Genomic DNA, 25,156 nt, shown 5'->3' on the forward strand with positions numbered 1-25,156 from the left:
CATCAGCAAACCACACGACGCCATACACGCTGTCTGCTATCTGCCCGGTACAGTTGAAACAGGGATTCATCTGTGAAGAGCACACTTCTCCAGCGTGCCAGTGGCCATCGAAGGTGAGCATTTGCCAACTGAAGTCAGTTGCGATGCCGAAATTGCAGTCAGGTCAAGACCCTGGTGAAGATGACAGGCATGCAGATGAGCTTCACTGAGACGGTTCCTGACAGTTTGTGCAGAAATTCTTCAGTTGTGCAAAGCTGCAGTTTTATCAGCTGTCCTTGTGGCTGGTCTCAGACGAACCCGCAGGTGAAGAAGCCGGATGTGGAGGTCCTGGGCTGGTGTGGTTACACGTGGGCTGCGGTTGGGTGGCCGGTTGGATGCGCTACCAAATTTTCTAAAACGACGTTGGAGGGGGCTTATGGTAGCGAAATTAACATTAAATTATCTGGCAACAGCTCTGGTCAACATTCCTGCAGTCAGCATGCCAATTGTACTCTTCCTCAAAACTTGAGACATCTGTGGATTTGTGTTGTGTGACAAATTGCACATTTTAGTGGCCTTTTATTGTCCCCCAGCACAAGGTGCACCTGTGTAATGATCATGCTGTTTAACCCCCTAAGGTCGGTGTCCGCGCCCCCGCGGAAATCTAATTAGCAAAATTCACGTGTCAATTGAGCCAGTAATACATTATCTGTAACGATGTGACAATGATTTTGAGAAACGTTATTATTGAAATGAAACTGTTCCACGACAATGCGCAAATTACTGGTACTCCAGAATAGTAGAAATTATAGGATATTTGCAAGCTTCCCCGAAATTGAAGTGTTTATATAATAATTGCCTCCACATTTCCATGGTCAGTTTTTGCTTATAGGCTACTTTGAAGCAAGGTAAGACATGCCAAATATTAGGAAATAAAACATTCAGGTTTCAAACAATTTAAGTATGTTTTCAAAATGCATACTGCCTCCAGCTGACATTGTAAAGTTGTGGGTGACGCGCTGATAGCCTGTTGATTGCCCTTAACACAGCATTGCTTTTAGAATTGTTGCGCTTGGGCTTATAGAAGCACATTTTACTCCAGCAGCAACCAGTTGAGGAGCTTCAAGAGAAATCCCGCTGAAAATAGGCTTTGTATGCTGTGCCCGTGGGATAGTTGTTGGATAAATAAGATGACGTTACATGATGACTAGTTACTTCCGTAACTGACACGCCACTCATTTTTAGCGTACACATTTCAAAAACATGCTGGTTATTGTGGTTCCAAACGTTGAATAGGTACAAAAATCTCCGGGTTAACCATTAATTCAAAAGATTAGAATTCGCTTAAAATAAACTGTGATATATGTAAAAACAACTCAAGGGTACAAGACTGTGTACATACCAGAGTTAGGGGGCAAACAAACTACTCATCCAATACAGCATTGCGGTCTGTATCGTCCAATCACAGAGCAGATACAAGTCACGACAGACCGGTGGATCAGACTTCTAAGTTAATTGTATTTACACTACAAACAGCTGACTAACTTTTAAAACACCAGAAACCATGAGGCCAAAACACCATGTTGGCTAGCTCTATATAGAACAGATTAACAATGAGGACGATTATAAGTCATAACAGGGGCTGTCTAAGCTCTGTTGAACTAGATAACTATTATCTTGCTACATATAGAGCTTTGGTTTGTAATTTAACCATTAGACTGTTTTAAATTTAAAACAAAGATGTTAATTTCCTTATACTTTCCTGGGGCGGCAGGGAGCCTAGTGGTTAGAGCGTTGGGCCAGTAACCGGGAAGGTTTTTGGATCAAATCCCCGGTTTTTGGATCAAAATCTGTATTTTTGCCCCTGAACAAGACAAGACCCACTGTTCCCCGGTAGGCCATTGTAAATAAGAGTTTCTTCTTAACTGACTTGCCTAGTTAAATAAAGGTTAAATATAAAAAATTCAAAAAGCTCTGACTAAAACGGGTGCATTGTTGTGTTGCGTTTCCCAGAGCATGATGCCACTTTATTTGTTACATTTTTTTACCTTGTCAGAATTACGTGCTGAAGAAGACCCATTTCTGGCAGTAGAAACTCAAAGGTCAGTGTAGTTTTCAATGCTTTTTGAAATATATTATATCACAAACGGGTTAAGAGGATTGAGAATCCAGTTCCCAAACCACTATTCAACAATCAGGTAAAAGCAGCTGTCAGCTCCACCCACTCCTATAACCCTTTCTATTTGACACTCATTCATTTTTCACTTAATAGTTATCATCTCTGTTACCCTCCGCTTGTTGCTTCTATCCTTTCTTTGAAGTGGTGTCAGCTGAGGGAGAAGCCTAATCCTTTCCACCCTTTACCTATTAAACATACGCACACGCACACACCCCTATCTCCCTTCACCACTCACCTATTAACCCCCTCTGGCCCCCTTTTCAGCCCCTATCAAAGCGATGCGTATCGACTTTTAAAGACGGGCATCGGTGGGACGTCCAAACATTGATTTGCCACTGACCCTGGCTGCTGGTTGTCTGAGCTGCTGGGGGCTGACTGTGTGTTGCCTTGCCGCACAGCGCATGTCCCAGGTTAGCCACGCTTGAATCCCACAGGCATCAATGGACACACACACACACACACACTCTGAGCCCCACACTTTTTACACATATAGGCCTATATGCTGAAAAACACAAACACGCTGACATGCATGTGCACACGCACGCATACACCTCAGTATGCTGAGGGATCAATGGCCACTCCTGAGCTTGCTGGCACTCCTGTGCCTGCCTTCACTAGGGGTGTAAATAGAGGAATAGTACCCAGTGATGATAGCTAGGTGATTTCAATTGTCACCTACAGGAGAAAGAGATGGGGACTATGTGTGTCTGTCACACACTGGAGATGAAATACGCTATAGGTTGTTTTCCCCTTGTCACTCACTGTCAGAGCCAACATGTTCTCACTAATGGAGTGGATATTTGTTTTGGGAGGAAGTGGGGTTGTTTTATTTTGGTGTGAATGGAGATGTGTTGTAGGTGGAGTTGTGATGTGTACAGCAGCTTCTGTTAACACATCTTTATGGGGTCTGGCCTAGTTCAGGATATTGATAGGCTTGTTTTGATTACCGTTAGACTTCTGGCTTAGTTGTAGGACAATGCCAAAGAAGAACTAGCGTAGTGTGTGTGTCTGTATTCCAGCATACGTTTGTGTGCTCATATTTTTTGTGTGTGTGTGAGCGTTAGGTCTGTTGTGATAACATTTGTCTTTCTACCTCAGCAGCAGAGGCTTGTGGGTGGGAAGGGGGCAGCGGGGGTCTGCTTTACCCTCCAAACCTTCACCTTAACCCCTTCAGCCCCGCGGGCTCTAACACACGCCTGGCCTGGCTTACTACTACAATACAGCAGCAGGAGGGATGGGGGAAAGGGGGAGAGTCGGGGGGATGAGAGGCAGCGCTGTACAGAGAATATTGAGAGACTGGATGAAGGCGAGGGGGTTAGGGAAAGGTAGAGAGAAGTGAGGGAGAGAGGGAATAGTGTGAGGGAAGGGAGTTAGGGAGAGTTATGGTCAGATGGAGAGAGAGTGGAAAGAGGCCCTCCCCTTTTCTCCCTTCATTCCTTCTCCTCTCTACTCCTCGCTCTCGCTCTCAATCTCCCTCTCTTTCTCTCTCTGTCTGGCAGTGGTTCCCATCCTCTCACCCATAAAATCAGCATAAAATTGCCCTAACTCTGGCGGCTCAGGAGGGGGGTGGTGGGGGGGGGGGGGGTTGTATGTATTTGTGATGGAGTGTTTTATGTATTTGTGATGGAGGGGGGAGGGATGGTGGGTGTATATTTTGGGATGGAGTTCCCTAGGGGAGCAGAAAGTGTCTTTGTCAGGGCCTTTTCAGAGGAGGCCCGTGAAATCACGCAACAGGATTATGGAAGGCATCTTTGATTCTGTCTACTCGCTCCTGTTGTCCTTTTCAGTGGGAAATATGGGGGTCTGTTTATTATGTGTGTATGTGTCCTTGCGAGAGGAAGATTATTGTTTAGTGTTCCAAAATTACACTCTTGATGCCAACATGACTGCTGTTGAAGTTCTAAATCCAAAACAGAGTTTTCTTAGCCCATTGAACCAGTTTCTCGGACCCATATTAAAGTTGCAATCTGCAGTTCCTCCATCCATTTTTGGACTTCTGAATGAATTAAATGTACCCATTGATTCTTGAAGAATATAACTAATGAAAGCCTCATGAGCTTAGTTCAATTGTCGTACCCAATCAGAACCCCAAATATACGCTTATTTCATACCAATGTTGGTAAACAAACACTATATAGCCTCAAAACATGGTTAAAACTATAATTCGGATATCATGGATGGCCAGTCATTGCATCCATAGCTCTGTCTATGAATTTGAGAGTGGTTACATTTCTCCAGCCCTATCCCTCAGCTTTTCACCTAAACAGTGGTGGGGATTTTGAATTGTTATTGTTTAACTGCTGATTGCCGATTTTAAGGCAATTTCTGGACTAAAAAACAGTTATTATTCTGTTGCTGTGGTCTGGAGCCCTAACATTGTGGTGAACTATGTTTACCAGAAGCCCCTCTGATAGTGACACTACGGCTGTGAGTTCTTCCTCATGTAGACTTTGTGCTCGACCTGGGGAGCGTTCAGCAGGACGCAATGTTTTGGATTGTTCAGATAGAAATTGGCTTTGTAGAACAAGCATGCCTCTGTGACATGAAGAATAAGGAATCAAGTCGGCTTTATTCGTGCTATGTCTATTTGCAATGTTCGACAACATTTGGCTATTGAACTAGCCCTGGTGATAGAAAAAGTATTTGTTTGCGTTTCAATGGTTTCGAAGAGCTTGAGATGGCTAACTTGAGATGGCTAACTGTTTTAAACTTTTGGAATGATTCCTTTGTCATGATCTCTGCCATGATGTAGTCTAGGCCTCTCTGTAGGTCCATATGTGTTGTAACACTGTAGGCCTATCTACTGCACCTACTACGTAGTACGTCTGAAGCAAGATGGCGTCGACAGAGAGAGTCGCCTCACTTCTAGTCCTTAAGAAATTATGCAGTATTTTGTTTTTTATGTATTATTTCTTACATTGTAAGCCCAGAAAATCTTAAGTGTTATTACATACAGCCGGGAAGAACTATTGGATATCAGAGCGACGTCAACTTATCAACGTTACGACCAGGAATACGACTTTCCCGAAGTGGATCCTCGTTCGCATCACCACCCAGGGCATTTGATCTGATCCCAGAGGCCGACCCAAAATAAAGTCGCCGCAGAAGAGGTAGACGGAGCGGCCTCCAGGTCAGACTCCAGACCCACCGCTTCCGAGTATATCACTCTCCAATGTCCAGTCTCTAGATAACAAGGTAGACAAAATTAGGGCAAGGGTTTCTTTCCATAGAGACATCAGGGATTGTAACATACTCTGTTTCACAGAAACATGGCTCTCGGGATGTTTTGTCGGAGTCGGTACAGCCCTGGGATTCTTTATGCGTCGCTCCAACAGAAATAAACATCTCTCTGGGAAGAAGAAGGGCGGGAGTGTATGCTTCATGATTAATGACTCATAGTGTAATTGTAACAACATACAGGAACTCAAGTCCTTTTGTTCACCTGACCTAGAATTTCTCACAATCAAATGTATTATCTCCGAAGAGAATTCTCGTCAGTTATTGTCACAGCCGTGTATATCCGCCCTCAAGCTGATACCACGACGGCCCTCAAGGAACTTCACTGGACTCTATGCAAACTGGAAACCATATATCCTGAGGCTGGGCATTTTAACAAAGCAAATTTGAGAACAAGGCTACCTAAATTCTATAAGCATATTAATTGTAGCACTCGTGCGGACAATATACTGGATTACTGCTCCTCTAACTTCCGCGGTGCATACAAGGACCGCCCTCGCTCTCCCTTTGGCAAATCTGACCACGACTCCATTTTTCTCCTCCCGTCCTATAGGAGGGAATCCCCCCTATCCACATCGATGGAACAGTGGTGGAGAAGGTGGAAAGTTTTAAGTTCCTCTGCGTACACATCACGGACAAACTGAAATGGTCCACCCACACAGACAGTGTGGTGAAGAACCTCAGGAGGCTGAAGAAATGTGACTTTTACAGATGCACAATTGAGAGCATCCTGTATCGCCGCCTGGTATGGCAACTGCACCGCCCACAACCGCAAGGCTCTCCAGAAGGTGGTGCGGTCTGCACAACGCAACACCGAGGGCAAACTACCTGCCCTCCAGGACACCTACAGCACCCGATGTCACAGGAAGGCCAAAAAGATAATCAAGGACAACAACCACCCGAGCCACTGTCTGCTCACCTCGCTACCATCCAGAAGGCGAGGTCAGTATAGGTGCATCAAAGCCGGGACCGAGAGACCGGAAAAACAGCTTCTATCACAAGGCCATCAGACTGTTAAACAGCCATCGCTAACACAGAGAGGCTGCTGCTTACATACAGACTTGAAATCATGATCCACTTTAATAAATGCATCACTAGTCACTTTAATAATGCCACTTTAATAATGTTAACATGACTTACATTACTCATCTCGTATGTACATACTGTATTTTATACCATCTATTGCATCTTGCATGTGCCGCTTGGTCATCGCTCATCCATATATTTATATGTATATATTCTTATTCCATCCCTTTACTTAGATTTGTTTGTATTAGGTTGTTGTTGTGGAATTGTTAGATTGCTGTTAGATATTACTGCACTGTCGGAACTAGAAGCACAAGCATTTCGCAACACTCGCAATAACATCTGCTAACCATGTGTATGTGACCAATACAATTTGATTTGACATATTGTTGCATAGGATTACTTTGTAATTGCTGTTAATGGAGATTATGTTTAGAAATAGCCCCAATACAAATACAACCAGAAGCCCTTTGCACCAACATAATTCAACAATGGTCATCTCGCTCTCCATCTATGGCAAACACAGGGGTCTTGTGTGTGTGTGTGTGTGTGTGTGTGTGTATATACACATATATACACACACACACACGTGTACATACATATGTGTATGTATATATATACATATACATATGTATATACACATATATGTGTGTGTCTGTGTAATATATATATTTTTTATTTTTTACTGTGTACTCTATGTGCAGGTCTGATTTCCACGCGTCCAAACAGGGATGATGTGGTGTATAATATCACATCATATCTACATGAAGGAGAGGCATTAGCATATTGGAGACACACATCCTCCATCTCTCCACGGTGTTAGCTAGCTGGTGCTACTGTGTGTATGTGTGTGTGTATTGTTGGTGTGTGTGTGTGCCGACTGGCGGCAGCCACCCTTGCCTCCACCCCCTCATTAATATGTATATGTTCAGAGGCAGCGCTGCGAAGGCTGTGTTTCTCACCGCTGATTAATGCTGTCTGTCAATTACCTCCAGATCCTGCCGTGCTGTGGAGCTTCCCCCAGGACTACACAGACCAGGTTGGAGACACACACACACACACACACTCCTTTTTCTCGATCCCGCTCTCCTCTCACTCGCTTTCTCTCATGGTGATCCCCCTTCTCCCTCAACCTCTCTCTCTCACTCCCTGCCTCCCTCCTTTCCGTACTCAACCTGCCATCTAGTGCTAACCCCCCCCTCCCCCCCCCCCCTCACTGAGCGGCTGTTGCTGATAATGAAGGCAGTGAGCAGGTCTTCAATAACGGACGAATCAGTAATTATCGCGCAACCATGACAGGAATGCGCACCTCTGTTTCCTCGCTCTCTCTGTCTTCCTTTTTGTCTCATTTTTACCCTTTTTCTGTTTTCTGTTCTTTCTTCCCCTATTTTCTGTCTCTCTCTGTCCCATTCATTCTCTCGGTCTCGTGTCTAACCAACCACAGAAACACCACTAGGGTCAAAAGAGACCTAAAAGCCTTCCTCCCAGTACCTATACCGCCACTTATTTCAAAACCTGTCATTTGACAACATCCACCATGAGAGGGTGAAGCTGGCGATATAATTTATGCAGGGTGGAAAAGGAAATGGATGCGGCTCTGTTGCATTACAAACCTGTTCTGAGACAGGTGTCGTACTGAGGGTTATTTCTGCTCAATATTATTTAGCACGGTTGACCATGACGTACCAGTGATTTGACTGAAGTGTAGTACTTCTATTAGTTTCCCTGTTAGTCGTCGCTACCTGCCTTTTCATTACCATTGAATGAAAGAGCACTAAAACCAAATGGTGTCTTGTTCTTTGTCTCCGACTTAGATTTTCCCAGAATTAGCTAGCTGGGACAGTTTAGCACCACAGTCCCAGCTAATAGTAAGGATCATACATTAGAAGAGAGTGCTAAAATGTGCATTTGTCGAAGATAACTAATTATGCACGGCTGTCTAAGTAAATTACAAAAAATTGTAATACTGGTTGTCGTTTTGGTAGTGATCTTTGACTCTACAAGATGTGTGTGTGTGTGAGCTGTGGGTCTAACACTGCCATATTGTGGTCCTAAAAGCACGGGATGAGCGGAGGGCTAGAGGGATGCGGCGGAGGTATGGACCATATTGTGGTGTGACCAGGCCAGTGTGTTGAAAGGTGTTGGAACACACACAGGTCTTAGAGCAGAGCAGTGGGCAGACTGCAGCTGATCACAGGAAGGGAGAAAAACAAGAATGGAAGAGTAGAGGGAGAGATGAATATGCGTAGGCTAACTGTGTGTGTATGTACCACAGCAGAGAAGAAACGGCTTTGAAGAATCAACGGGTTGTAGAGACGCTCCCGGCTCTATCTGTCTGCTACCCCCTAATACAACTAGATCCCTGTGTGTGTGTGTGTGTGTGTGTGTGTGTGTGTGTGTGTGTGTGTGTGTGTGTGTGTGTGTGTGTGTGTGTGTGTGTGTGTGTGTGTGTGTGTGTGTGTGTGTGTGTGTGTGTGTGTGTGTGTGTGTGTGTGTGTGTGTGTGTGTGTGTGTGCGCGTGTCACAATACGATATTATCACGATACTTCGGTGCCGATACGATATGTATTGCAATTATATACTGTGATTTTTTTTTGCGATTCGATGTTCCAAACATATTGCTCGCCATATGTTTGCTGCAGAAAGACAAGAGGGAGCCATGAGAAAACGAGTTTCAGTCAGAGAAATATAAGCGCTGAAAACAAATTGGCTCCCTATTTAAAAAGAAGCTCGAGAACAAGCTATGAAGGAAAATATTGAAGTTTTGGTGCAGCTACAGGCAAATAGTGCAAATCACGAGCATTAAGTAACAAAAGTGTTAGTTTCCCCCTCTCGCTCTCTCTTGCTATCTCTGTTTCTCTCTGTTGTTGACCAGCTTGTGCGTGTGGATAAGATGGCTAGTGTAGCTATGGCGTGGTGTGACTGTGTGCAGACGGCATGGCCTTTCTTCCGTCGGCAGCCAGAAAGGCCTGTATACTATTCACACAGCTCATTACCAGGAATTGGGCTCCTTTTCCTCTTTGTGGCTCCACGCTGCGGCCGTGAGGAGAGGAGCTGCAGCCAGTCAATCAGTCAGTCACTCCTCTTTTCTCCAGGAGAGTAGCAGCATATGGCTGCAGATGCTAACAGTCTCCGCAGGCCTCCTTTTGTTTGGCCTGGTATTGTTGCCCGGCGTAATGACAGTTGTAGGATCGGGGTGGAGGGGTTAGTCTACCCCTGGGGAGGGAGGGAGGGGAGGAGGCAGGCAGGCAGGCAGGCAGACAGACAGACAGGAGTGTGGATTATGGAAATATGAATGGATTTTTTTCTGTTCTGTGGTTGAATAGAGGCTCAAAGGAGAGCAGGCTGCAGGCTGGCACGCCAGGGCGGATAAATATGAAGTGAGAAACGCTCTCTCCATCTCTCACTCTCTCCATGTTTCTTTCGCTCTTTTTTTCTTTCCCTCCTGCTCCCTCAGCCCCTGAGACTCTTGATGTCCTGGTCATCTACAGCTGCCATGTGGAGAGGGATAGAGAAGGGGAAAGAGAGAGATGGCTAAAGCATATATTTGAATCGTAAGAAGGATTTTTTTTTTTTTTCAAATGAAATAGACAGATGGAAATCTATCTGTTTCCTCTCAGATCTCATCCCAAAGTTCTTAAAAATTGGGGACACACATACACACACACAGTCTTGTATAACTAACCTTGTAGGGGGACACAATTCAGTCCCTTTCAAAATAATATTTTCCCTAACCCAAAAACCCTAACCCTAGCTCCTAACCGTAACCCTAAAACTAACCCTAGCTCCTAACCTTAAACCTAATTCTAACCTTAACCCCAAACCCCCTACAAATAGCATTTGACCCCAATTGATCATACTTTTGTTCATTTACTATTCTTGTGGGGACTTCTGGTCCAGACACACACACAGACACACACACACTGGTCTCTGTCTCTGTTTCTCTCTCTCTTTTGCACACACAGGGATGATATTTTCCAAACTTATCAGGGCATTGAGTCATGCTGATAGCCTCTCTATGAGTCTCTCCCTCTCTGTCTTTTCTCCCATTTCTTCTCAGTGGCAGCTGTGGCAGAAAATTACAAATGACACCTAAACAGCAGTTTTCTGCATGTGTTGTTACATTAGTCCCAGATAAATGCAGTAAAACGTTTACAGTACTGGACACTGCTACTATAGAGTAAATCTGTACCACGGCTACATATTCAACAATCCAATTGTGTGTTTTTACCCTAACACCTGTTTGGTGCGTGTTTAGAAGCAGAGGGAGTCAAAGTGAGGCAGATGGAGAGAAAGGCAGACAGCGAGAGAGGCAGAGAGACTCAGAGAGGCAGATAGATGGAAGCAGAGCGAGCGACCAATAGGCAGACTAACAGACAGTGTGGTCTCAGTCAGTAGAGAAATGGAAAGAGCCAGTGCTGTTGTCCCAGGGGTCTCCTCTCTCAGAGCAGATATTAGTCTATCTCTGACACCATGGCGCATCAGAGCATCCACACTGACACCATATGATTGGTGGACCCATCCCTGGGCCGGGGAGGGTGAGCATCAGAGGGGAGAGTGATGGGGTAACATGGGGAAGGAGGAAGAGAAACGCAGGGGCAGGGGGTAGACTGACAGTTGGGCGTAGGCGTGGGAGGCAGGGGAGAGGGGGAGGCTTGTGGAGTGATGGGGTGAGAATAGGGGCCTTGCCAGCGCTACGGTTGCTGCTGTTATGACGGCCGTTTTTGTAGGGCTGTAACGGGGTGATGAGCAGTGAGAGATGAGGAAAGAGGCGGTGTGTGTGTGTGTGTGTGTGTTTATGTCTTCACTTCTGCATCTGTGTGTGTCAAGGGGTCTCGTCTTTCCCCTTCACTGCACCCTGACAGCAGTGTCAGACAAGGCCCTATAATGTGTGTGTTTGTGTTTATCTGTCTCTAGCCCCTCAATGCCCGCTCTCTGGGGTGTTGTGGGGCACTACCTAATGGAAAGACTCGCCCCGCTGAGCTGGCCTTTATACAGGCACTCCTCTGGACATCTAACTGATGGCCTTTGTTGCTCATGGGTCCTGATTACACTGACCCCTGGGCTGCTTCTTAGGATAGGTAGAGGGGAGGAGAGAGCAGGGGCTGAGTGGGAGATGAGGGGAGAGAAGTGAAGAGAAGAAAGTAAAGTGCAGGAGAGGAGAGAACTGCGTCGAGGAAAGGAAAGAGGAGGAGCGGAGGGTGTGTTTTTGACAGTCGTGGAAAGGGATAGGGCACTGCAGGTGTATCTTGGCAACCTAGTCCTCTACCAGATTCTGTTCTAAAAACAGGGAGGTGTTCTGGTAAAGAACTCTGTTCCGCTAACAGAACAGAGATTGTGGAACAAGGTAGACCTGTTGGTCACATGGTGTCTCATAGTTCCTTCCACCTTATAGTCTATAGCCTGTTTCACTATGGCTATACCACTGCAACAATACCCATGTTTTCCACAAGCACATGGAGTAGTCAGCCAAATAGAAAAAGTAGCCAGCCAGGCTACCCCAGGCTGGGGGTTGTCTGGGGTGGCTTTCCCCATCTGAGTTAAGACATTTTTGCAGAACAAGCTCTATTTTGGTGGCCTCTGGTAAATTCTAATGCCTTGATTCCGTCTGAAATACACAGTGAAATGATTGAAAACTTTGAGTTTACCTCCCAGTTGTGGTATTGTGTTTACAATTTAAGTGACTGAAAATGTCTGAATTCAGACTATAATGGACAGATCGCCACCGTTTTGCAAGCTCTGACCCAATGTTGCTTATTTGTGATTATTTTGTTGTTTATTTTTACTTTATTTTTACGAAATGTATCCGCTATTATTTCTTACAACCAACAAAAACTTTGAACATCAGATCGGCAGTTACTTATCCAAATTCTGGCTTCAACTTTGACTCATCTGCCCTGGGGTCTGTCTGTAATTCCGACCCAATTTTTGGGCTACCCAATAGGAAATTCCGGCGCTACAGAGGCAAGAATAGGGGATCCTGGTGAGATTAAGGCAAAGGAAACACCCGGCTACCCTTCCCGCCATTCTACTGGCCAATGTACAGTCACTTGATAATAAGATAGATGACCTCCGATCACGGATTCGCTACCAACGGGACTCTCGAATGCCCAATTTACATCAACACGTCTCCAACGCCACTAGGGGCGATAAAGTCCGAGACAACTGTTATTCTACCCGCAAGCATACAAGGCCCTCCCTCGTCCGCCATTCAGCAAATCAGATTACGACTCTGTAGTCCTGCTTCCTGTTTACATGCAGAAACTCAAACAGGAAGTACCTGTGACTCGCTCCGTTGAGAAATTGTCACCAGAATCAGAGATTATGCTACAGGACCGCTTTAGCGCTGATTGGAATATGTTTCGAGACTCCGCCGATTAACATTGACGAGCTAACCACCTCCATCACTGGCTTCATTATAAAATATATTGGCGACGTTGTCTCCACTGAGGGTTCGCTGCTTTCCCAATAAAATACCCCTGGATTAACACGGAGATTGGTGCTAAAGGACAGGGCTACCGCACATAGAGCTATCGTAGACAACCCTGAGGCTACGGCCGAGGACCGGAATAAGTACAAGAAGTCCCGCTATGACCTCCGCAGAGTTATCAAATGAGCAAAAGGACAATATAGGAATAAGGTGGAATTATATTACACCGGCTCCCACGCCTGCTACATGTGGCAGGGGCTACAGTCCATTACGGATTACAAAGACCCAACCGTTTTCAGCCCAACGATGCCTCTCTACCAGACAAACTCAATGCATTTAATTTATGCTTTGACAACAGCAACATTGTGCCGGGTGTGAGGGCCGTCACCGACCTAGAGGAGGGGGGGGGGGGGGCGAGCATGCCACCATCCACATCGACGGGGCTGTATTGGAGCGGGTCGAGAGCTTCAAATTCCTTGGTGTCCAAATCACTAAAGACTTCAAATGGTCCAAACACGGGTACAGTCGTGAAGAAGGCGCGACAGTGCCTCCTTCCCCTCAGGAGGTTTAGAGAGTTTGGCATGGGCCCTCAAATCCTCAAAGATCTATAGCTATACCATTGAGGGCATCTTGACTGGTGTAACAACACCTGCACAGGATTGGTACATTCAAACATCACACCTGCGGGACAGGTACAGGATGGCAGCAACAACTGCCCGAGTTACACCAAGAAGGCATAATCCCTCCATCAGTGCTCAGACTGTCCGCAATAGGCTGAGAAAGGCTGGACTGAGGGCTTGTAGGCCAGGTTGTAAGGCAGGTCCTCACCAGACATCACCGGCAACAACGTTGCCTATGGGCACAAACCCACCGTCACTTTAACGTTACTATCTGGCAAGTCTTGATGGACTTCATAACGTAAATACAAACTAGATTTTTAGTTTACTTTTCCCGATGCGATACCATGGGTATATAATTATGTTGTATGATTTTTGAATGGCAAGGATATGAGATCGACATTACTCAGTCAGTTTGACACCTTTTGTAAACTAGTCAAGCTTGCTGTTCATTAAAGCACATGAATTTGCCCCTCCTTGGCTGCATATGAAACACGCCAGATTCCAACGTTAACTTTTTCGATGACACGTGCATCTCCAAGCTTACTGGCTAACAGTCTATGGGTCTGAACATAATTTATTCTGGCCCAGACATGGTGTAGTTCTTAAAGTGCAACTGACAGCATTTTAACAACATGAAATCTTATTACAATCTGTTCATATACACCCCCAGGAAGAATATTTTTATTTTATTTATTTATTACATTTTCTGACAAGCGAGCGCTTAGATAATGGTCATTTTGACATTTTCATAAATTCTTAGAATGTTTGGGAATTACTTATACTAAAGCATTTGTGAAAATTCTACAGCAATGGAAAGTGGCCGTGTATTTGGAAAATTAATAGACATTGCAGTAAATTAACCTAGGACCGTAGTTTATGCAGACTGGTGCGCCATAGCCAATCAGAGGTACAGTATTCCTATATGCAAACAAGCCATTTGCCACAAGGGCCTGCCATTGTTCACTTTGAACTGGATTGTGTGTTTACAGGCAGTTGCAACAGCGCAACTTCAGATCATTAGAACGCATTCAGCAGAAGTCACACAATACACTTGAATGGATTTCTGCAAATATATAGCTAAATGCCACTTGAGTCCTCATATATTTGGAAACTTTACAGTCCTATTGATCAAACAACCATAAATAGGTAAGTTATGTTTCCCTATATGCACATCAACAAGATCAACAACTAATGCTAGCCAGTGCAATATGAGCTAAAATCTAATGAAGGAACAATCGATAAACCGTCTCAAACTTGTTCAGCTAGTTGGCCGTCAAAATTGCACTGATAAACGATGAGGAATAGCCTGCTCGTCCTTCTGCAGCTTGCCCGCCAGTGAATGCAGTGTCCCAACAATGCACCCAAGCTTACTGGCTAAAGTTAGCTAGCTTGCTAGCTAGCTACTTCCAGACACAAAGGCGAGAACACCTCACTGGACATTTTACTCGCCCTGGCAGAGCTTGGTAGACCGTTTACCTGTTATATTTAGCGTTAGTGACGAATTATAACTTTTTTTGCCTACGTTTACTGACACCGGTCACATTCAGCGGGTGTTGCGCATATGCAAATTCATCAGTTATTCTGCATTCTGGCACACTTGGACGAGTGCTCTGAAAACAGAGTAAATAGCTAGCCAGAGTGAATTTGCGAACACGAGATATGCTAACTGGAGAACAGTTGTTCAACATAGCTAGCTAGCTAGCAAAGTGATTCACATTTCTTGCTAGCTAACCAAATGACACGTGCATCTCTAGCTGTGTAGCAACCAAAAATGTATAAGAGGGGAAAAAGTCAGTCACTCCCCCACTCCTCCAATGACATGACGTTCTCCTAGCAGCTAGCTAGTTAATGTTAGGCTCTGTGTTTTTAGCTTGATACATAAATATATACGCTAGAATATTAGCCACCTTATGACTGACTTGCTAGTTTGATTGTATTGACATTCCCAGCCTTCGTTACATTCGTCCATTTTTGTCCAAAATATTGAGTCATTGAAACTGAAACAGTGCATCCCGAAAGGAGGCAGCAAACAATGTACCAGGCCAGCTGTGATTTACAACCTGATAGCAATATTTTTATGGACGAAGAAATGTATTGGTGAATTATATTAATCATGCATTGAACTGCATCCATCAATTCTGCCAACAATGCCGCCGTGTACGTCATGGAATGATGAGTCAAATAAAAACAATTTTTAAAGCTCTTACAAAATGTTATATTATTGACTGATATGATTGTTTGTTTCATACAGTACCAGTCAAAGGTTTGAACACCTACTCATTCAAGGGTTTTTAAAAACATGTTTTTAATGAAATAGCACACATGGAATCATGTAGTAACCAAAAACGTGTTAAACAAATCAAAATATATTTTAGGTTCCTCAAAGTAGCCACCCTTTGCCTTGATGAAAGCTAATAGCATTTCAATCGGTGATGTCACTCACTCTGAGACCTTGAAGTAGTTGCTTCCCTTGCTCCGCAAGGGCCGCGGCTTTTGTAGAGCGATAGTTAACGGTGCTTCAAGGGTGACTGTTGTCGATGTGTGCAGAGGGTCCCTGGTTCGAGCCCAGGTTGGAGCGGGACGGAAGCAAGACAGTTACACAGAGATCATCTGTTCACCTACTCTGCGTCTCACAAAGACACTGCGGTTGGAACCAAAAATCAAAAAATGTGTACTCATCAGACCAAAGGACAGATTTCCACTGGCAAGTCTCTTCTTCTTATTGGTGTCCTTTTAGTAGTGGTTTCTTTGCAGCAATTTGACCACAAAGGCCTGATTCACAGTCTCCTCTGAACAGTTGATATTGAGATGTGTCTGTTACTTGAACATTTATTTGGGCTGCAATCTGAGATGCAGTTAACTCTAATGATGTTAACCTCTGCAGCAGAGGCAACTCTAGCTCTTCCTTTCCCGTGGCGGTCCTCATGAGAGCCAGTTTCATCACAGCGCTTCATGGTTTTTGCAACTTCACTTGAAGAAACTTTCAAAGTTCTTGAAATGTTCTGCATTGACTGACCTTCACGTCTTAAAGTAATGATGGACTGTCATTTCTCTTTACTTATTTGAGCTGTTCTTGCCATAATAAGGACTTGGTCTTTTACCAAATAGGGCCATTTTCTGTATACCACCCCTACCATGTCACAACACAACTGATTGGGTGAAACGCATTAAGAAGGACAGAAATTCCACAAATTACATTCCAGTTGACTACCTCATGAAGCTGGTTGAGAGAATGCCAAGAGTGTGTAAAGCTGTCATCAAGGCAAAGGGTGGCTATTTAGAAGAATCTCAAATATAAAATACACTTTATTTTGTTACTACATGATTCCATATGTGTTATTTCATAGTTTTGATGCCTTCACTATTATTCTACAATGTAGAAAATAGTAAAAATAAAGAAAAAGCCTTGAATGAGTAGGTGTCCAAACTTTTGACTGGTGCTGTATATGCAAAGTAGTTAAAACCCTGTCAGTTCCACTTAAATGCATTGGGGTCATGCAGGGCCTATGGGTTGGCACGCTTCATCTATATATTTACATTTACATTTTTTACATTTTAGTCATTTAGCAGACGCTCTTATCCAGAGCGACTTACAGTAGAGTGCATACATTTTATTACATTTTTACATACTGAGACAAGGATATCCCTACCGGCCAAGAGCAGACGCTCTTATCCAGAGCGACTTACAGTAGAGTGCATACATTTTATAACATTAAAAAAAAAAAAAAAAATTACATACTGAGACAAGGATATCCCTACCGGCCAAACCCTCCCTAACCCGGACGACGCTATGCCAATTGTGCGTCGCCCCACGGATCTCCCGGTTGCGGCCGGCTGCGACAGAGCCTGGGCGCGAACCCAGAGACTCTGGTGGCGCAGCTAGCACTGCGATGCAGTGCCCTAGACCACTGCGCCACCCGGGAGATGTGGCGCATCTATATTCAGCTATTAATATGTTACATTTGGTTATGATTATTAAAAAGCTGTCTTAATATTATTTAGCAATGCAATTCATTACTCTACATTTGAAAATACGATGCTGCCCCTTTAAGATACATTTTCCAATAGAGATATCAAAATGGCTAGCCAAGTCTAGCCAAGACAAATGCTAGGTGTATTTTTGTTGCTTTCTTTTTGTAGACTTAGTATCAACAGTAGCCAGCATATTGCTAGTATGTTCACTATTGAAGGTTTGCTTTTGTAAATCACTTTCCGTAAAATAAACTCAGCGAGTTTATCGACGTGCGCTTCTTTTTGCTTTGGACACAGCTCACGTGTGCTGTGTGAAAGCAGCAACTTCTGTACTGCTTGAGAAGTGGACTCGCGGGAGCGTTGTGGTGGTTGAATGAACGGCCAATCATATTGCTCAGATGCAAAACGCATGTCGGCCCAGTGACTGACGAGTTCCAGTATCCCAACACGTTTTTCCTGGCCCCAGTCCAGCAGGGCATCGTTAATGTCGGACCCTGTACGCAAAATAAATGCGCCACAAAGCAATAGGCTAAGTGGATTTCGACTTACCACATTGTATGGGACAAAGGGGGTCGTTAAGGGGGGGGGGTGAAATATGAATGATTCATGGGCCCCTAAATGTTTTAAGAATTATTTGTTTATCATTTAAAAAATGTTAGACAAAAAATGTGTGATTAAATTAAGACTTAGAACCATACTCAGATCAGGCATCTCTACCCAACCATCCCATTTGAGTAGCCAATATAGCTAGCTGCCTACCGTGGACTCACTCGGCTCGGTCAGAGCAGTAATTATTAACATGATGATGATGAGCTACCACTACCAGCTAGGGCTAGCTAATTAGCTATTATTATAACTGTTTCCCCCAATATTTGTGTGATATTTGTGAGCTAGCTAGACTAAAATGAAAACATAACATGTAGCCTGCTGCATGCTACTACTACTACTACTGCTGTAGACAAAGATCCCAACGTGTGTTTACTACATGAAGTTGAAACAGCGGACCTTGGAGGTGAGGCAGTTGTTTTGCAGCATAACTATACCATTTTTAAATAGTAAAGTTAGGCACATGATGACTTAGACACACTTAAATACGTATTCTATTCGATATGTACACTATTAAAACTTTTTTTTCTTCTTTCATTAGTAGACTTTTTGTATGGTAACCTTTTGTAGGAGTGAACATTACACCTAAAATTCCCTTTGTTTACTCACTTCCTATTGCCTAGAGAGCCCCAGGTAGGCAGAATCTCAGCAGAAAGCTGTCAGACAGACTGATGCAGAGGAGAGCAGGGAGGAGGAAGAGGAGTTAAAGAGTAGCAGCAGTGCAAGTGAAGGAGTGACGGAAGAGATTGAACAAGCATGTAATAAGGGAAAGGAAGAGTATGGACAGATTTGAAGTGAGGAAGATGAGGTTTTAGATGATCCAGCACTGTTGCCAGAGAAAGTACAAGACCATGAAAGATAAGCTATTGTTTGCAGACTAGCCAACAGGTGTGGTGATGAGACAGAACTGTATAAAATCATGCCCCCAGACTCCGAAGGCAAGCCATTCCCAAACTATTTACAGTACAGTAAGTCAGCAAACGGGAGAGAAAATGTGCAGAGAGACTGGCTTATTTATAGTAAGAGTGTAAAGGCATTATATTGCATTCCATGTATAATTTTTTACTCATGAGCAAAGTAAACCATCACCCAGTTCTCTGAATAGTAAGGATGGCTATGAGATAATAATCAGTGAAATGGCGGAGAATGTATGACAAACTACCAGTGCATGAGGATTGTGTGTCTCACAAGAACTGTTACTGGAAATGGAAAAATCTGCAGCATACAATAACAAAGGCTACAGGTATAGACAGTCAGCTGCAGAAACAAATCCAGTCAGAAATGTATAAAAACAGAGCACTTCTAGAAATTATGTTGGATGTGACACTGTACTTAGCATCTAGGAATCTGCCATTCCGGGGGATATCACTCAATCTTGATGATGTACATAATGGACATTACCTAGGCTTACTGGAACTGTTGTCAAATTATGACCCGCTATTACGTGAGCACTTACAGAAAGTCAGCGACAAAAAGAAAGGAGCGCGACTGACTCTTTACCTCAGCCCTGAGAGACAAAACAAGTTCATAGGAATATGTGGGTTTTGAAAACAGTACTTTATGAAAGAGAAGATGCAATCTATTACTCGGTTATATTGGATGCAACTCCAGACATTTCCCATACTGAGCAAAATGTATTATTGGTGAGATATGTACACAAATATAAAGTTCAGGGAACAGGTGAATGGGAAATAATTTAACTTTTTCTTGAATTTAAAGACAGGCAGTGGAATTACTGAAATGATTGTGAGTGCATTGGAAGGGCATGGTATTGACATAGCAGATTGCTGTGGTCAAGGCTTTGATAATGGTGCAAATATGTCAGGGAAAAGAATCCACTGGCCACATACTCACCTTGTGCCTCCCATACTCTTAATCTTCAACCTTTTTTGGCTGTGTGAATCGTCTTTACAATCTGTTCAGTGCCAGCCCAGAGTGATGGGCCATTCTCAAGGAAAAGACTGGCTGCTGTCTTAACCGCCTTTCAGACACGCGATGGTGTGAGCATATTGCTGTGGTCCGACCAGTGGCAACTCATTTACCGTCTATCATAAATGCCCTAGACATGCTTCTTGCTACCTGCAGCCTGACAAACAAAGCCAAATCTGAGGCAAAAGGTCTGAAAAGCTACTTCATGTCTTTCAAGGCAATCTTCCTGCTCACTTTCTGGGTAAAAGTGCTGCAGTGTATTGAGAATAGAAGCCTAATTCTTCAGTCAGGAAGTATTTCTCTGGATACTGAAGCAGCTCACATGAAGGCACTACAGCAAGAAATACAGGCTCTGCGTAATCAATGGTGACGCTCTTCTGGCAGAAGCCTCCACGGTGGCAAATGAAATGGGTGTAACTACTCAGCTTCACAGTGAACAGAGGACCCGCCAGAAAAAAATGAAAACGTTTCCCTGATGAGACTGAAGATGACATAGCAAATGAACAGAAGTCAGCCCCTGGATTTCGCAACACAGTGTTTGATGTGGCTCTGGATAGTATAATCAGTCATTTGGACATGCGGTTTCACACGATTGCAGCTATATGCGAGGAGTTTTCACCAATACTTACGTTTAGGAAAATGACTGGAAACCAAATTCGTGTATCTTGCCACAAATTGAGAAACAAGTACTCCAAAGATCTCGCAGATGGATTTGAAAATGAAGTGCGACATCTAAAGACGATATATGGTGCCACTTTTTCAGATGGTCTTTCTTCTGTACAGATCCTAAATGCCATCCACAAGATGCAGCTACAGAGCATTTTTGGAGAGGTGTGCATTGCGAATCTTCTGTACAATGCCTGTAACAGTTGCTGGAGGTGAACGTGCCTTCAGTAAGCTGAAACTTAGTTCTTTCTATCTGAGGTCTACAATGTGCCAAGACGGGTTGAACAGCCTTGCCGTCCTTTCAATTGAAAACCTCTTAGCTAGAAAATTTAACTTTAAAGACATTATAAATTAGTTTGCTCACAAGAAGGCTCGACGCTGGGTTCTTGGTGCAGTGTAACCTCTGAGTTTTTTGTTTATAGGGAACAAACACAAGGACAAATGCCTTAACCTGTTCTACCCAAGCCTGCCCGGGGATGGGCAAAATACTGTTTCAGAGGTTTTTCTGCTATGGTTTATGTCCTGTTGAACTTATTCAGGAATGCCCACATAAGGTCTTGAAACTACAGTTGTAATTTCACAGATGCTTGTTCTCTGTAGGTACCACATTTATGCTTGCAGTCCACATTGTTCAGGATTTTTATTTTATTTTGGGTGTGTTATTTAGGCATATATTTAGGAATTATGCATAGGGCAGAAGAGGGTTAGCCTTGTTTATAAGAATTGGTCATACATTCTTTAATCTGAAACATGGATCATTGGTAATCTTTTCATTAAAACTGACTACAATACCATATATTAAAAAAACAAGTCACCAATTGTGCTTCAGCTTTTGTTAACATTAGGAATCAAAAATGTTTGCAATACTGTTAATATAGGCAAAGTATGAAGGTGTAAACTAGAATCTGCACAATTGTAGTATAGAGCAGCAGAAGCTTATAGTTACTACATTTAATAACACTTTGTTCTGTACATTATTTTAATCTGAAACATTTAGATTTCTATGTATGAGACGTGCAGATTCACTCACAATATATGGTATGTCCTCCGTGTAAAGAAATTAGACTGCAACCACAGTGCACACATCCTGGAGGCGGGACAGACAGCAGGTTGCTGATTGTGACTGACAGGCGCCTGTCCTATCAATAGATCGCTGGAAGATGCGTATCGTTAATTCTAGTGGAAGAGGGCTCTGCAGACTTTCTGAATTGTGAATTGAAAAGTGGAAAAAGTAGCCAGCTGAAAATGTGTTTGTAATCGGCTGTATAGCCAACAGACGGCTCTAGTGGAAAGCACTGCAATACTCCTATGCTGCAGTACTGCTGTATAACCACCATCTTCTATTAGCCTACATACAGGGTTGGTATTGAATTGCTTTCCAGCTCACAACAGAGAAACAGAGGGTTTCTGATGTCCTTCTATGGAAGATGTGATGGCAGATATAGAGAGATTTCTTTATAACGATGCATGTTTCTTTACTACTCACATCAAAAATATGAGAGGGATGGCAGGAGAAGAGGGGATGGTGCCTAGAATGATGGAGGGAGAGATGGAAAGAGCAGGGGTGCTCGAGTGTCCTGGAAATCTCCAGTACATCTCATACATTGTACATCTGTCAATATTCTGCCAAATGTTTAGGCGCTACTGTCACGATGGCACTTCTCTGCATCGCTTCAATGTATGTATTACAGTCGCGTGGGTGTGCGTGTCCTCTGATAGACCATGTGTTAGTAGCAGCCCCACACCAGGGTTCATAGTGGAGCAGGGCCCGATGGGAGCTGACAGCTTAAAGAGGGAAACCCGCTCAGGCTGCCTCCCTGGCTGACACACACACACACACACACACACACACACACACACACACACACACACACACACACACACACACACACACACACACACACACCTCCTGCTACTTAATTAATGTGTGTGTTTGGGGCATATGTAGCGAGAGCCTCTCCTGGCCCACTAGCAGAGCGTCTCAGAAGGAAAGAGACTGTTCCTCTATCACATGGTAATGTATTCTCTGGAGAATCTCTGCATCATAATACTCTCTCGCTCTTGTTCTCTCTCTCGCTCTCTCTCTGAGCCATCTGTGATATGAAGAGGGTACATGATAGACAGAGAGGAATGACACTCACCCAAACAAAAAAGAAAAGATGTAAACGAAAAGGAAGGATTTAACTGAATGTCCGCTCTCTCTCTCTTTCTGCTTGTTGCTTAAGTGGCATCTTTATTTGGCTGGTGATACATTTGGATCGTACATCTCTTCCTAAACTTTTTAACATTATGGAGATTGTACAATAGTACCAAAATAATACCAAGTAGCATAATTGTCTCTTTCAACATTTGTTTTATTTTAAAATAACAATATCTATGGGCATATTCTTCCCTCTATGTTTTAATCCACCTAAAGGTTTCACTCTGTCACTGTATAGCCTAAAGGTTGTTGAAGGCAAGACTGATCTCTGTTAGCAGGAGACTGATGTTTTGGCCATCATTTTGTCCTTGGCTCTCTGGCCCCAGCGAAAAGTATAGGAAGGCTACAGATTGAGGATGTGTTCGAGGTCCAGAGGTTGGCCAAGAAGTGGCTACTCTTTCCATCACACTCCTCTTCCTTCCTTTTATTGCAGTGGCCATGTGCACCGCACGCATGCACGACGATATGCACACACACGCACGCGCGCGCACACACACACACACACACACACACACACACACACACACACACACACACACACACACACACACACACACACACACACACACACACACACACACACACACACACACACACACACACCTGTCAGTGGTTCCAGAGGCTAAGGGATCAATATATCACCTTTTCCACTTTCTTAAGAAGTCCCTCAGTAACCCAGCGGCGTTGTTAACCAAAATAACCTTCGCCTCGCTAGACAGAGAGCCAGCCTCTCTCCACCCCAGGGGTCGCTGTGAGAAACCGCTAGGAGAAAAAAGGAAAAAATATGTGAAATCCTTCCATCCCTCAGCCTGTGCGGTACGGTGCGAGAATGTGAAAATGCAACGCCCTCGTGTCAATTGTAAAGCCCCCCCCCCACCCCCCCCTCCCCCCAAACCAGCTCTGTGCCTCGGTCCAGCTCTGAAGGCCGCTCTTATTACCGGCACAGAGCGCAGGTCAGGATGGCAAGCCAGCAGCATACTATTAAAGTGTAATGAAAGGAATCTCTGCAGGCTCTGCCTTGCTGTTTCACAGGCCACACAATCCACAGGATTTGATCTGCTGCAGTTCTCTCTCTCTCTCTCTCTCTCTCTCTCTGCCCATTATTCTCCTGATTCTCTGTTCTATTCCGCACGTTTTACACGTCTAATTCTGTCATTAGAAGAGTTCTGTCTTCAATGTCGTTTAGAATACCATGGTATATTCTGTTTTTAATGAATGTATCTGGTGCAGTTGCTGGCCAAGTGAAAAACAGGAGGATGGTTGGCTTGTTGGTGAAAGCTCACAGTAAACTGTAGACTATATTGGTCATCTTCACCAAGCAAAGAACACTGCTGAACACCATATCAGTCATGACAATAAACATGTCCTTTTGAGGATAATAAACTATTCTATACGAGTCCTAATCCTATTGGGTTTGTTTTTAGATTTTTTTTTCTGGATTCCTTTGAAAGCTAACTAAAATAGTTCAAATCTGATCATAATCCACTGTGCTATGCCATAGCATCATGTATTTGTCTTTTGAATATTGTAGCTTAAAGTTGCACCCGGGCTGACCCTGCCACTCTGTATCTGAAAGAGTGAATACTAAAGATCTCTTTGTCATGTTAGCTAGAGGCCTGGGTAAAGCAATGCATGCAGGACGGATGGCCAGAGATCGGCTGGGAGACGACCCTAATTGGGGAAAGGGGGTGAGAGGGGGACTGGGAGGACGGGGTGTGAGGGGACGAGAGGGGCTTGGGAAGTTGGTGTTGAGAGAGGGACGGGGAGATGGGATGAGAGGGGGATTTAGAGAGAAAGATGAGAGTGCAGAGGAGGAATGTCAGGGTGACGGGAGCGAGAGTGGGACGTGAGGGTGGAGGGTTGGTTGTTGGTGCGGAATGAGATGGGCTGAGGGGACACGTGGGTTCCTGCATTGATCTGTGAGGAACCATGCTGACGCTGTCATTGGACTGGTGCCATCAGCCTGGCAAACCAGGCGAGTCGATTGCTCTGAGCCCAGAACCGGATCACTGACAGATCAGGATGGACTGGACCAGAGCCAGCCAGCCACTTTCGATTGAAATCAGATGGGGCTGTTTTTTTTTGTTGACGAGGCCGAGAGCCTTAGTTGGCCTACTGGCTGGCTGGCTGATTGGTTTGTAGTGCTGAGCGATTATTAAAAATAAAATAATAACGGTTTTTGATTTCATTTCGCAAATAAAAAAATAATTTAAAAAATGCATTATGAAATAATGACAATGATTTTAGATCCCTCAGCCATCACCTGCCTTTTTCCTGACACTGACATTGGGTTGAATGCTGTAATATCACAG

General features: G+C 44.1%; 1 protein-coding gene across 5 annotated transcripts in view; it reads left to right on the forward strand.

The window, feature by feature from the left end:
* LOC139578761 (DENN domain-containing protein 1B-like) overlaps window positions 1–25,156 on the forward strand; it is a 162,110-nt gene that overhangs the window by 23,657 nt on the left and 113,297 nt on the right. For 4 of the 5 annotated variants that reach the window (XM_071406748.1, XM_071406749.1, XM_071406751.1 and 1 more), the window contains exon 3: window positions 7,417–7,460. The exons of the other annotated variant lie outside the window; for it this stretch is intronic. In XM_071406748.1, the coding sequence (XP_071262849.1) occupies window positions 7,417–7,460 (44 nt within the window). The remainder of the gene's footprint in view (window positions 1–7,416; window positions 7,461–25,156) is intronic. 5 annotated transcript variants of the gene reach the window in all.

The sequence above is a fragment of the Salvelinus alpinus genome, chromosome 6, assembly GCF_045679555.1.
Source record: "Salvelinus alpinus chromosome 6, SLU_Salpinus.1, whole genome shotgun sequence".
NCBI lineage: Eukaryota > Metazoa > Chordata > Actinopteri > Salmoniformes > Salmonidae > Salvelinus > Salvelinus alpinus.